Below are 14,376 nucleotides of genomic sequence, written 5' to 3' on the forward strand. Positions count from 1 at the left end.
TGACATTAAATTCTTGGTCTGCTGGCTGAGATGTGAGCTTGATGGCATCTTCCCATTGTCATAACCATGGAATGAGAGTGATGCTGGAAAATCAAACAGCTCAAGGCACGTTCCCAGCAGTCCTGTCCTGTTTGTGATTTGTACAGAGACCCCAGCTGGCAATAGGAAGAGTGTGCAAGGGACTCTGTTTTCCCTTGGGGTGCCTTTTTGAGTGCTCCCCAAGGTGATGATGATGATGATCTGTGTCAGCTTGCCAGGCATAAGAAGGCATCTCCTGAATTCAGCCTGGTGCTTTTTGGGGAACCCCTGGCATTTAAAGCCTGCCCATTTTCCCAAGGATGGAGCAGCCTCTCGTGAAGCTTTGAGCTCACAGTGCTGTCCTGCAGCTTAGGGAAGCCAAAGGCCCTTTGGACATGGAGTGTGAGTTTTGGTGTGCTCAGAGGGACTGATTTTAACTGGATGCACCATCTCAGTCCCACTTGAGAGATTTTGGAGGGTCTTGGACACCAAACACTCACTCAGCCAGACATGGTGATGATTTCTGGAGACAGACGGTGAGGATAACTGTTCCCTTCTCCCTGCCTTTGTTGGGAACCTCAGACTCCTCTGATGAGCTCATTGATTGCCTTGCCATGAGCCAGGAAAACTATTTCTCTGGATGCTGCCTGATCTGCCTTGGCCAACCTCCTGCTTCCTGGGTGAGTGGCTGAGAGCCAGGCACCAGCAGATGCCACCACTGATGGGAAAAGTAATTTGCATGCACAATTTATTGTTGTTTACACAGTTAATATAAAACAGCTTGCAAAAACTGATAAAGGGAGCTTGGACTGTGGACTTGTTTGGTTCAGGGGATCTGTCTGATGTTGCATGTACAGACAATATATAAAGGGATCTGTGACAGCTTCTTTGTTGCAGGGATTTGTCTCACCTCAGTTGTTTTGATGAGGCCCTTGGGAGCTCTGTAAAAGCTTAATAAATAGCAGAGCAGCCTCAGGGCAGGAGTTTGGCTGAGCTGTGCCATGGGCAGTGCCCTGAGAGAGGCTGCACGGGGCAGTTCTGCAGCTTTGCAGCACAGGTTTGACACTGGGCATCCCTTGCTGTGCTGATTCTGCTGATGAAGAGTGGTGGTGCTGGTAAGCCAGTATTTGGAATGTGAAGATTTCAATTCAAAACTTTCTGGGGAAAATTGGTGTCTCCTCTGCTGTTTGTGTGTTGTTTTTCTCTGGCCCCTTGCGAGGCAATCCAAGCGTGCCTTGCTCTGTGCTCTTCTGAGTGTGGACTTTTCCTCAAATAGCGTTTTCCTCCTTGTGCTTCATCCTCTTGCTTGCTTTGTCCCTTTACCCAGTGTTTCTGTTCTGCTCTCCAGGTTTCCAGGAGATTTCCCTGCTCTCTTCCTATGAAGTTGTAACTCCACAGAGACTGGGGAGAGAACGACGAGAGGCTTCCAACAGCTCCTCCCTACAGGTACTGGGCACTCTGAGCCACATCTTCAATTTAGTGCCCATTTCCAAATAAAGTCCACCCAGAACTAACCTGAGATGCCCGTGGAATGCTGCTGGGTGCACCTGGCAGCAGGGAAATGTCTGTCCTTGCAGAGAGCAGCACCTCTGGCACTGCTGGCAGCTGAGGGACAGGAGCACCTCCCTCCTCCAGAGCTCAGGAGTTGCTGCAGTGGATTTTTGGTCTGGGTGTAAAACTTGCATCATGTTCAGTAAAAAAACTGTGTTGTCCTTTTCTGGCTCTGTGTTGGAACTTTTCTGTGGAAGTTTTAGAGGGACAGAATAAGAAAACCACATTTCTGTTTTGAAACTATTGCCATTTCTATTTTAAAACCATTTCCTTCATGGGATTTTTTTCCCCAGTCACACAGGAAGAGATGCTCAGTTCTCAAGGCAGGGACAGTTATAAAATAAATATCAGGCTCCTCCTCTGTTGTTGGTTTCAAAGACTGTTTCATTCATTAACATGAATAAAATGCACCTTTCTTTTTATTTAGGACAAAGTGTCATATGCCATTGAGATTGAGGGAAAAGAATACACCATTCATCTAGAAAAGAACAAGTAAGTGATGAATTTCTTTGAATTATTAAATTATTTAAATTAAATGTTATTAAATTACTGTTGTGTCCAGATGAGAAGCTGGCAGGTAGCACATGAGTTTTGAATCCTGGGGTTCTGTGTGGGAAGTGCAGGTACACCCCAGCTCTGCACAATGGGAAAAGATTGAATCCTAATTGTCCTGGCCATCAGCCAGAGATGGTTTTTGATTCCTGCAGCCCTGGGGAACCCCCTTCAGAGCAGGAAGCTGCAGATTACTCCGAGGAGACCCAGGGAATCTACAACTCTTTCCATTCACAGCTAAAAATAAACAAGCTGAAGTGTATTTCAAGTAAATATTTTCACTTTTGTCTGGATCTTGTTTATTGCTTTAGTTTTGTGGTTTTTTCCTGTCTCAGTAGCACAAGCGCAGTAATAAATGAGGAAACTGACTCTCCAAGGTCTGAATACTGACACCTCACAGCTGATACAGAGTCTGTCTGTCTGTCTGGGGTTTAAGGGCCACTTGCAGCACCAGCACATGGTCATTTACCAGGCCCTTGTGCTAGAGAAACAACTGTGCAAGCCCTTGGGGAGCTCCAGCTGCCACTTGCCAAGGCCCTGACCCTCAGAAATGTGGGAATTGAGCTGCACCACATCAATGGAATGAGCAGTCTTAGTCGTGGGAGACTTTCCAGTGCACTTCCTCCTCAAACTGGGGAGGAAAAGGCATATTCAGTAGACTGAGGGCTAGAATTTTTTGTTTTCTGCTTGGAAACAGGGTTTTAGCACAATTTAATGGGTTTTGCTGCTTGTCCTACTTTCTGAGGTGTTTTTTTTGATTTCATGAGCAGTTCTACCATTCTGGTCTCTTGAATTTTGCTGTGAAAATATACTATTTCTTTGTTAATTTTAGAGAATTTTCCTTTTTAATATTTTCTTATTTAATTTCAATTCTCACACTTGATTAGGGCCATCTTACTGCTCTGTTCCAATGTCGCAGCTGTCCCATGAAATTCCTCTTGTGTTCCTTGTCCCCTGTCATTGCAGAGACCTGCTGCCCAAAGATTTCACAGTTTATACCTATGACAAGGAGGGGAAGTTGCAATTGGAACATCCAGATGTCCAGGTAGGACTTCCTTCTATTCCTGTCCTCACTGAGGGTGGCAGGAACAGAGCATTTGTGGGATGAGGGAGTTGGGATCACAAAAGAATAATTGTATTTTCTGCTGGGTCCCCTTCATACCCACTGCCCTGTTCCTGGAGAGACTCCTTAATTTTAGATGAGGCTCTAACCTGTGAAAAACCTGTATTTTCTGCTGTGGAGGTGATTGCTGTCTCATTAGAAGCTGCTCCTCTCTACAAGGCAGTGCTGCTGTTGGTGTCTCATTATTGGGGTGCTGCTGTCCTTGTCCCAAACCCAGTGCAGGGCTGCTCTGGGGGCTGAAAAGGCAACTTTGGTTTTTTATTTTTGCACAAAATGAGCTTCTAGATCAGTCCCTGAGGCACTGTGAGCTGCATCCATTCAGCAGGGATGGCTTTTAGGAACTAAAAACTCCTCAGGGTGGGCTGCTCTGTAAGTCCTGACATGTGGGAGCTGCTGGAAGGGATGGATGCACCAAGTCTGAAGGACCTTTGGGTAGAATGGGATCTGTGCAGTGTTGGAGTTATTCCACAAAAAGCATTTGCTGCCTGACATGTTGCCTTTGGAAATGTAGAATTGAAAGCAAGTTGTGTGGTACAAAATGCAAGAGAGATTTCCTAATGGTTTCACTCTTAAGGATCAGTGCTGTTCCTTTGAAAGGGAAGTGTTAGTCATGCATGATTCATAGGATCTTGTTCTTGAAAGTAGAGCACCTGAGTCAAATGACTGTTTGCTTCCTAGTTCAAAGGGATTGGTTAGAGGAAAAATGCTTTTTCAGCATTAGGTCACAGAAGTCATGCTGGCCCTGAACAATTGGCACAAACCCTCTGTGCTTTCTGCATTCCTTGCTGAGCCACAGGGGACAGAACCTGTATTAAAGTCTCCTATATCAATGTCTAAAGATGCCCTTGCCAGAGGAAATTGAGTGTATTTCCCCATTGTCTAATTTCCAGAATTTTTATGTCCATGTGTCAGGGCTGTGCAGCACAGCTCTGGTTGGGGTGTACAGCAGGTGCTGTCCCTCCTCCTGTTACAGAGGGGACAGAACAAGCCAGAACTTTCTGCCAGAAGACTGAAGAGTAATTTGGCCCAAATCAGGAGGGAGGGGCTGGCCTCAAAATATGTGAGGCAGGGTGGAGGACAGAACAGGAGAGGGATAGCCTAGCTCAAGTCAAGAAATCCAGCTGTGGTAAATTGAATTTAATACATGTTGTGTTCTTGAGTTGTAATCACTTCAGGTCAGTGGCAGCTCAGAGGCTGCCCTGGCTGTGCAGGGATGCCTGAAACACCTGATAATGCACCTTTGTTTTCCTGCCCAGGATCACTGCCACTATCAGGGCTTCGTGGAGGGGACCCTGGATTCCCTGGTGGCTGTCAGCACCTGCTCAGGGCTCAGGTAGCACAGCTCCTCCTTTGTGTCCCTGCTGTCACTTTGTGGCTGCTGAAGCCAAAACTCATTTCTGCTTTTCACTGTCACTGGGTGCCCTGAGCTGCCTTGGTGCTGGTGTCCTTTTATTCAAGGAGTTCACAGATATTTAAAGTACCATCAAATAAGTTATTAATGCAGATTGTTACCAGAATGCAGTAAGTTGGTTTTGATGCCTATTTGCAAAATAATTTTAAAAAGAAGTTATTTTTTAACTTACACAGATAGTCATGACAGCTGTGCCTATTGCAGAAGTGGAATGTTGAACACTTATCTCCAAATTTCACAAAATTGGCTTTAAACCTTATGCACCTCAAGTTTGATGGAATTGTTTTCTGCTTTGGGCTAATTGCCATATATTGTGTGCCACATATTGTATTTTTTACAGAGCCATGTCAGAGTGGCAGTAGTGTATTTGAACTAAAGCATTTCTGTTTAAGACCTGGGATGTAATTCCTAGGGCATTGCAGAGCCTTACAGAAGTTTTTAATGCCCTGTATTTGTAAGGCCCTGCTCAGCCTTTGGAAATATAGAATTGTGAAGTGTGCTGGTTCACAAGAGCTGAGGTATAGGCAGGCTTTGGTTATTCAGTAAAATAAAATTCTGTGTTACTGTCTTCTGTGCTCAGTGCCACATTTCTTACACACTGCCTTATTTTAGGGGTTTGGTGACAATAGGCAATGTCACCTATGGGATTGAGCCCATGGATCCCTCCTCTGGCTCTAAACACATTTTATATCGACTGGAGAATGTGAAGAAAGAGCCCACAGAGTGTGGAGTAACCAGTGCAGGCCAGGAAGGGGAACGTGCAGAGGGAGAGCTCCATCCCAGCATGACCCAGCTGCTGCGGGTAAGTCCTGCCCAGTCCCACACAAGGGGTTTTGTGAGTTCATTTGAGAGTGTGCAAGCAGCTTATCAGATTTCCTGGGATTTAGTGCATACCTAAAGGTTTGTGATTTGGGGGGTTTGCACTAAGGGACAGCTCAGTTTCTTCCCCAAAGCTGCCACAGTCTCCTGCTTCTGCACATGGCATGACCAGTGTCACTGTCATATTTTCTGAAAAATCCCTTTGCCCAGGATTTTCTCCTGGGAAGCTGAGAAATCTCAGAGAAAAAGGAAAACAATATTATTAGAATATTCCCAGAATTTTTGGGGGACTTCTAAGGGCAGGAGCATGACCCTCATCATGGAGAGGCTTGTTAACAAAGTACTGCATCAGAAGCAGGAGAATATTGTCATGTTTATTCCACCCATTATTTCCATTATTCCATTTACACAATCATCACCATCACAGTAGCAGTTTGGTGGCTTGGTGTGAAGTCCCCCTTGTCCTTCAAGGACTGTTTATTCCATCCATTATTTCCATTATTCCATTTACACAATCATCACCATCACAGTAGCAGTTTGGTGGCTTGGTGTGAAGTCCCCCTTGTCCTTCAAGGACTGTCTGTACAGGAACAAGATTGAAATGAAAGCAGGAGAATGAAGAAATGTTGTCTTTCACATCAAAGTCATTGGTATTTACTGGTAGAATCTTTCTGCCCCTTTATCAAAGTGTGTGGTGACTTTCCAGAGCAATTTGTGCAGAGGTGCCTTGCTTTTGAAACAAGGGGAGTCTTTGTGCAGCTGAGTTTTAGTGTAAAACACAGAGACTCTCATTGCATTGGATTGCACTGCTTGGATTTGGCACTGTGTGCTCTGGGTGTGTCTGAAACCACTGGTGGTATCAAGTGAAATATGACAATGTCATGAGGCTTTTTTTTTGTTTACACTTGAATTAATAAATCTGAAGTTGTCTAAAATATTTTTTTTTTCCCCAGAGGAAGAGGGCAGTCCTGCACCAGACAAGATATGTGGAGCTGTTTATAGTCGTGGATAAAGAAAAGGTGGGAGTTCTGTGTGTTTTTTCTTTTCCCTTCTCTTCAGGAGAGGGCCTGGAAAGCCCTCAGATTTCATTACTCCCAAATGGATTGTTAAAAAACACTTGACAATTTACCCAAGTTGTACAAATATGCTACCCTGGAAGTGGATAAATGTGTGCAATGCAATCCTCCTCAGAAAAGAAGTCAGCCATCAGACAGGGAGAGGTTCTGTTAGCAAGGAATCTTCTGATGTAAGGAAAGCATGTAATAAAAACTGCCTTTGCTGTTGGCTTTGGAATACTGAGCTGCTGAGCAGCACCAGTGAAGATGTTGCTGAATTGGTTTGCATCTTATTGGAGATTTGAAGCCAGCCGAAAATGTTCTGTTCCTTTTCAAACTGTTGTCTCCATCTCTTCTCTTCATGAAACTGAGTTTCTTTGTCTTGCAGTTTGAAGATTTTGGGAAGAGTGAAACAGAAGTGAGAGAACACATGGTGCAGCTGGCAAACTTCCTTGACAGTGTGAGTAGGAGGGATTCTGTGTGCTGCAGCCCTGCTGCCTTTTGGAAATGTCCACCCTGGGGATTGTTCTGGTATCACTTTGGGGAATGCATCCCCATGGAAGCTTTTCCATCTCTAAATTCATCAGCACTTATCCACCTTGAGAATTAGTCTAGGAAACACTTCCAACCTGTGCTACATCCAGCAAATGACAGGACAGATTGTTGCAATTATTGTAATTCTTGTGTCTGTGTAAAGGTTAGAGAAAAAAGCATGTTTGGTACTCCACTATTTCACGTGATATTTGTCAGAATTGAGACTTCTTTTTATTTCTGTTTGGTGTTGTCTTACAATGTAGCCAGTGTGGCATTTAAGCATTGATCGCGTAGCTAATGAAGGGCTGAATCACAGGGAAAATGCATTCTGGTGCTTCCAGTTGTGTACTGGCTGTGAAAAAAATACAAACCCACCCAGCAAAGATGGATTCTTGCAATAAGATCTATAACACCAGTGTCACTGTCATGTTTTCTGAAAAGTCCCTTTGCCCAGGATTTTCTCCTGGGAAGCTGAGAAGCCTCAGAAAAAGGAAAACAATATTATCTCATTTGCTTCTCCTGTGTTTTGCTGTTTTGGAATGTGGTTGGAGATTGTTTCATGTGAATTGTTTTAATGGCCAGTCCTGGTCAAGTTGTGTTGAGGCTGTGGAGAGAGTCATGAGTTTTCATTTTTATCTTTTTAACCTTCTGTCTGTATTCTTTAGTATAGTTTAGTATAGTATTCTTTAATTCAGTATCATAAAATAATAAATTAGCCTTCTAAGAACATGTAGTCAGATTTATCATCCCTCCTGCCGCGAGGGACACACAAGACACCAGGCCACTTGTTTTTGTCTGAAGCTATAAATGAATGTTTTTCTCCCCAGATGTACGTTATGCTGAACATCCGCATCGTGCTGGTTGGGCTGGAGATCTGGAAGCACGAGAACATCATCAGCACAGATGGAGGGGCTGGGGATGTGCTGGCCAATTTCGTGCAGTGGCGAGAGAAGAATCTCGTTCTGCGGCGGAGACACGACAGCGCCCAGTTTGTCCTGTGAGTGCTGCTGCTTCCCTCTGCTCCAGGGAGAGCAGGGGGGGATTTGTGTTCCCAAACAAGCTGTGGGGCTGCTGGGAGATAAAACCAGCCCTGGGAGAGAAAAGAAACAATGGGAAGGATTCCACTGATTGGTGAATGGGAAAAGAGATTTGCTTTTATAAATCAGGTTTGATGATAAATGAAATTAGGCATTGAAAGATGAAAGAAACAATGAGGAAGAAAAACCCCAAAATTCCTTAAGAATTAAAAATGAAAAGGTAGTGTTGTACATTAGAGGGGAGTCTTTGGGATCAGGTGTTCTGGGAAGTCTGAACCTCTCAAGTGCCTCAGAAATGGGGAAAGAGAGAAGGGAAATGTGGCTGGAAATTGGGATAAAAAGGGAGGCTGCGTCCTCCAAAAATTGGAGAGACCCCAGAGGATGCCCCATGGCCTCTCCCTTTATTGGAATAAAGTCAAAGGACTCCTCTGTCTCCTTTTTGGACATAAACCTCTGGTGTTTGTGGGTTAATTTTCCTAACACCAGGAAGTTCCTTCTGTCCCTGCCTGCTCAGCCCAGCAGGCACAGGGCCTGCAGTGCCTCCATGGCTTTCAGCAGCCTAAGATAAGGAAATGTCTTGATGACTGGACCTAAGAAGCCCCTCTTTGCCTTCAGACCCCTTATCTCTCTATAAGCCTATAGGATCCTCACCACTGGATAGTTTCCAAAACTCCTGTACCCTATAAAAACCCCCAGTTTAGCCCAGCTTGGCAGAAGAGCTGTCTCTGAGAACCTTTGCAGAAGATGCCAATAAAAGCATCTCTGTGGAACCTCATACAGCCTCCTCCTCTCTCTCCCTGCCACTTAGCAAGCTAAAGAGCTGAAATCACTAATGAGCTGATAATCACTAAAAGCTGAACTGCTTGCTAAGTCTGGAGTCTGCCTGAGGGGCCTGGACAGGTCCTGCTTAATTGGACTTCTCTGTAGTGCCTGTGCTCCTTATATGCAGAGGGTTGATGTGGGAGAGGCTGAATTTCTCTGTAAACACTTGTTTTACCACAGAGTAAAGGAATTTTGAGCAGCCAGCAAAAGCTTAACTGGTGCCATTTGTGCATGCAGTCAGTAGCAGTGCTAGGAAAGCTGGAGCAGCAGGGTTTGTGCCCCACAGGCAGGAGTGGTGTGGATTCTGTGTGTGTCTGTATGGATTGATGATAGCCTCTCCTTTCTCTTCATGACTGCAGGAAGAAGGGTTTTGGTGGCACAGCTGGAATGGCCTATGTGGGAACAGTGTGCTCCAAGAGCCACGCAGGAGGAATTAATGTGGTGAGATTTCTTCAGTGATCTCTGAATGTGATTTATTGCACTCTGAAAGTCCTCCTGGAAGCACATAACAAAGCTGAAGTGGCTTAGTGGGGCTCTTATGTTGTCCCAAACAATTTCTGACATTTCCAGGGTGTCTGGATCACAACTTCTCTGTAGTCTTCTGCTCAGCTCACTATGCAGTACTCATGCAAGAGGATTTCTCTGTATTGTTTTAAGCATCTCTGCCTCAAAAGTATGTGGGAACTGTGGGTATTTTCAAATCTGTCCTGCAGCTGTGACCTCCCTGAGCAGTGCTGGTTCACTGCATGTTTTATATGGAACTGCAGAGCCTTAGTGAACCAAGCTGCTGGTGTCAGATAACTCACAATCCCAGAAATCTGCTTCTTTGGACCAGTGACAGAAATGCTGGAATTTGCACATTTCAGGAGAATTGGGCTGGTGTGGAGAGTTCCAGTTTTGTGTTCATGTTGCAGCTGCTCTGGAAAGTGGAGTTTGTTGGGTAGTGTCCCAGAGAGGTTTCTCTGAGGGCTTTTACTGCTGAGCAAATTCCATGTACTTGGTTGGAAATCCAGCACTGTTGGTCTGAGAATCCTGATAATTTACAGCCAGAATGGCAAAAGGGTCTCCTTGGCACAGAAGCAAACATTGACTTTGTCAGGGATAAGCTCTGTGCTGCTTTCTGTGTCACTCCTGTGGATCAGTATCCAGTGTCTGCCTCCATCATGGCTCACTTTGACTTTGTCAGGTTAAGCTTTGTTCTGACTGCTTTCTGTGTCACTCCTGTGGATCAGTATTCAATGTTTGCCTCCATCATGGCTCACTTTGACTTTGTCAGATTAAGCTTTGTTCTGACTGCTTTCTGTGTCTCTCCTGTGCAGTTTGGAAGGATCAGTATCCAGATGTTTGCCTCCATCATGGCTCACTTTGGCTTTGTCAGGATCAGCTCTGTTCTGACTGCTTTCTGTGTCACTCCTGTGGATCAGTATCCAATGTTTGCCTCCATCATGGCTCACTTTGGCTTTGTCAGGATCAGCTCTGTTCTGACTGCTTTCTGTGTCTCTCCTGTGCAGTTTGGAAGGATCAGTATCCAGATGTTTGCCTCCATCATGGCTCACGAGCTCGGCCACAACCTGGGCATGAACCACGACGATGAACGCGTCTGTCACTGTGGGGCAAGCAGCTGCATCATGAGCTCTGGAGCATCGTAAGTAGCTGAACAAGGGAAGGCAAACAAAGCTCAAATTCCCCCATCCGTGTGCTTTTGTTTTTGTGGATTACTTTCACCTTCAAATTCCCCTTGCAAAGAGTCCTGTGCTTGGGATGGAGGATGCAAATGTCCCCCTGTTCTGCTGGCTTGGCTCAGTGTAAAGCTCAGCTCATTTTGTCCATTGCAGGGGATCCAGGAACTTCAGCAGCTGCAGTGCAGAAGATTTTGAGAAGCTGACACTCAACAAAGGTGGGAGCTGCCTGCTCAACGTCCCAAAGCCTGATGAGACCTACAGTGTCCCTTACTGTGGGAACAAGCTGGTGGATGCTGGGGAGGAGTGTGACTGTGGCTCTCCAAAGGTTTGTGGCTGTGTGTGTAACTTATGCCAGCAGTGCCTCTGCTCAGAGGGGACTGTTTGTGACAGAGGAGGAGATTTTGTGGCATTCACAGCCCTTGTGTCCTCAGGAATGTGAGAACGATCCATGCTGTGAGCCAGGAACCTGCAGGCTCCGATCTGGTGCTGAATGTGCTTATGGGGACTGCTGCAAAAACTGCCAGGTAGGAAACTGGGGTGGTAGTAGGAGGCTGAGAAAAGGAGAGTGTTGGCTTAGTGCATCTGTGAGAGGGAGTTGTCCTGTGTCATAGATGGATAATGAGATGATTGGCTCTCTCAGTTGAAAGATAACTGTTGTGTGAATATTAAGAAAAGCTTTAGTGATGTACAGTTATGTTATTGTAGTTTAGATGTCCTCTGTTCTCCCCATAGTTCCTTTTCCACCTGTATTGTGACCATCAGACAGCCTGGGCTGTCTAGGACAGGTACAAAGAAGGCTACACACGTGTCCCTTACCCGGGGCAGGTGGGAATGGCAAAGCTTGGGGATGCTTAGGGGGTGTGAAGGCAACACCTGCCCTCCAATCCAGTTACAAAGCAGTTTGCACTGATAAATGGCACAGAAGAGCTGAGTGACAGACGTTGGGAAGGGCCAGGGCTGGCTGATGCAGCCCCCAGGGGTATAAAACACTGCGCATCCATCTTGAAGTCGTGGTATCCACGAGGGGCAGTTCCCAGTGCTGCAGCTTTTTCCTGATGTTGTATTTTTGTCAAGGTTTAATAAACCTCTTTAAACTTTCAAAGTGAGCAGTTGTTTCTCACGCCTGGCCCACGAGGACACGCAGATCAGAATTCAGATCAGTCCCCGCTCAGGTGCAGCGCCACTCTCTGCTCTGAGACTCCTCTTTCCTAACACAATTCTCCCTCCCCTCTCTGCTCAGCTGCTCCCTGGAGGCACGGAGTGCCGTGCCAGCACCAACGAGTGTGACCTCCCTGAGTACTGCAATGGCACCTCCCAGTTCTGCCAGCCAGATTTCACCGTGCAGAACGGGCACCCCTGCCACAACCAGGAGGCTTACTGCTACAACGGCGTGTGCCAGTACTACGATGCCCAGTGCCAGGACATCTTTGGCTCCAGTAAGGGTTACAGTCTTTCTAAGAGGTGTAACTAAAGAATACATGAAATATTGGTCTCCTCCAGCCAGGTCTCAAAAGCTCTTGGAGGTCTATTTCACACCCAAGATAGCTCAGCTACCTTAGAAGGTATAGAATCAGCAGGATGGATTTTGTTGGAAACAAAAAGGTTTTATTAAAAGGCAAAATAACAAAATTCTTTACAGATAAAAAGCTCAGTGCCAGGACATCTTTGGCTCCAGTAAGGGTTACAGTCTTTCTAAGAGGTGTAACTAAAGAATACATGAAATATTTGTCTCCTCCAGCCAGGTGTTATAAGCTCTTGGAGGTCTGTTCCACACCCAAGATAGCTCAGCTACCTTAGAAGGTATAAAATCAGCAGGATGGATTTTGTTGGAAACAAAAAGGTTTTATTAAAAGGCAAAATAACAAAACTTTTTACAGATAAAAAGCTCAATGCCAGGACATCTTTGGCTCCAGTAAGGGTTACAGTCTTTCTAAGAGGTGTAACTAAAGAATACATGAAATATTTGTCTCCTCCAGCCAGGTCTCAAAAGCTCTTGGAGGTCTGTTCCACACCCAAGATAGCTCAGCTACCTCAGAAGGCATAAAATCAGCAGGATGGCTTTTGTTGGAAACAAAAGGGTTTTATTAAAAGGCAAAATAACAAAACTTTTTACAGAGAAAAAGCTCAATGCCAGGACATCTTTGGCTCCAGTAAGGAAGGGCACATGTTACAATCTTTCTAAGAGGTGTAACTAAAGAATACTTAAAATATTGGTCTCCTCCAGCCAGGTCTCACAAGCTCTTGGAGGTCTATTTCACACCCAAGACAGCTCAGCTACCTCAGAAGGTATAAAATCAGCAGGATGGCTTCTGTGGTAGTGTTAGAAACAAAAAGGTTTTATTGAAAGGCAAAATAACAAAACTTTTTACAGAGAAAAAGCTCGATGCCAGGACATCTTTGGCTCCAATAAGGAAGGGCACATGTTGCAGTCTTTCTAAGAGATGCAACTAAAGAATACATCAAGTATGGGTCTCCTCAAGCTCTTGGAGATTTATTTCACACCCAGGATAGCTCAGCTACCTCAGAAGGTATAAAATCAGCAGGATGGCTTTTGTGGTAGCGTTGGAAACAAAAAGATTTTAATAAAAGGCAAAATAACAAAACTCTTTATAGAGAAAAACTGATTCAGGTGCAAGAGGTCCTCCTGCTCCTGGTAAAAACCTCACAAAAGCAATTTGTTTCTTCCTTCTCTTCTTTTTCTAGTAAATTGCCCAAGCAAAACTTTTTGGCTCTTATCCAATTAGCTATCTTTAAGTTTCAGGTGAAGTCCCCTAAGTCTTATGAGATGCCTTTTCACCTCATTGAAGAGAAAAACTTCTAAGCTTATTTCCTTTTTAGAAAAACAAAGGAAAGTTTTGTCAGTCTGTCCACAGGGGGCACATTCCTATAAATACACTAAATTTATTTAAAATTTATTTATTTGCTTGTCACTAACAGAGACCAGCTGGCTTTGGCAGAGTGTTTGGAGCAGTGGTAGTAATGGCTTAGCATCATGGTCCTGCATTCTTCCTGTGTTACATTTAGTTTTGTGCTGGGGATACAAGCCATAATTTTGTTGCACTTATCATTTTTGGTACAGTGGGGTTTCTGCTCTATAGGTCTGTAAAGAAATATCAAAAAATATCAGGTTAGGTAACTGTTTTTCTCAGTTTTTAAACTTGGAACCTTGTAATTCTGACATTATAACTTCTTTAGTGTTTTGCCCAAGTTGCCAAGCTCGTGGCAAACACTTGGTGTAGCAGGGTGGTTGCTGTGGGTACAGGAGATGCTGTGGGAGATGTTTCTGTGCCTGGGTAACGTGGCTCCTCTCTCTGGGCATGGGCTCTTGTTTGCAGAAGCCAAAGCAGCCCCCGACATTTGCTTTGCTGAAGTGAATTCCAAGGGGGACAGATTTGGCAACTGTGGTTTCCATGGCCATGACTACAAGAAATGCTCCAGCTGGTGAGTCGAGCCCAGTGCATTGGGAAGTGCTGAAATAAATGGTTGGGGATCTGTATTTGGGGGCTGTGGTGTCAGTTTGGGATGTTGTAGGGGGGGATGCAGGGCTGTGCTGAGGAGAGGGTGTTCCACATCTCCTGTCAAGGATTGTGCTTTCCCTAAGTGATCACATATGGGAAGATGAGAAGCAAATCATCATGTTTTCCTAAATGTAGAGATTCCAACAGCTTACAGAAAGAAGGGATAAACCTCTCTTGCAGCACTGGAATGAAGCCCAGTTCAGTTTTATTTGTCAAGTTGCCTCAATTTTGTTTTCAAGTAGCATCTTCCAGTA

At 45.0% G+C, this 14,376-nt stretch overlaps 1 protein-coding gene across 3 annotated transcripts in view; it reads left to right on the forward strand.

The window, feature by feature from the left end:
* ADAM9 (ADAM metallopeptidase domain 9) overlaps window positions 1–14,376 on the forward strand; it is a 29,151-nt gene that overhangs the window by 6,990 nt on the left and 7,785 nt on the right. For 2 of the 3 annotated variants that reach the window (XM_063175319.1, XM_063175318.1), the window contains exons 2-15: window positions 1,367–1,464; window positions 1,997–2,061; window positions 3,088–3,166; window positions 4,501–4,577; window positions 5,268–5,457; window positions 6,428–6,493; window positions 6,918–6,989; window positions 7,891–8,060; window positions 9,282–9,363; window positions 10,434–10,567; window positions 10,758–10,929; window positions 11,036–11,128; window positions 11,845–12,040; window positions 13,940–14,045. In XM_063175319.1, coding sequence (XP_063031389.1) covers window positions 1,367–1,464; window positions 1,997–2,061; window positions 3,088–3,166; window positions 4,501–4,577; window positions 5,268–5,457; window positions 6,428–6,493; window positions 6,918–6,989; window positions 7,891–8,060; window positions 9,282–9,363; window positions 10,434–10,567; window positions 10,758–10,929; window positions 11,036–11,128; window positions 11,845–12,040; window positions 13,940–14,045 — 1,600 coding nt within the window. Of the gene's footprint in view, window positions 1–1,099; window positions 1,134–1,366; window positions 1,465–1,996; window positions 2,062–3,087; window positions 3,167–4,500; window positions 4,578–5,267; window positions 5,458–6,427; window positions 6,494–6,917; window positions 6,990–7,890; window positions 8,061–9,281; window positions 9,364–10,433; window positions 10,568–10,757; window positions 10,930–11,035; window positions 11,129–11,844; window positions 12,041–13,939; window positions 14,046–14,376 lie in introns of those variants that run through there. The other variant, XM_063175320.1, reaches the window with a different exon arrangement.

This window comes from Melospiza melodia, chromosome 23 (assembly GCF_035770615.1).
Source record: "Melospiza melodia melodia isolate bMelMel2 chromosome 23, bMelMel2.pri, whole genome shotgun sequence".
Classification (NCBI taxonomy): Eukaryota; Metazoa; Chordata; class Aves; order Passeriformes; family Passerellidae; genus Melospiza; species Melospiza melodia.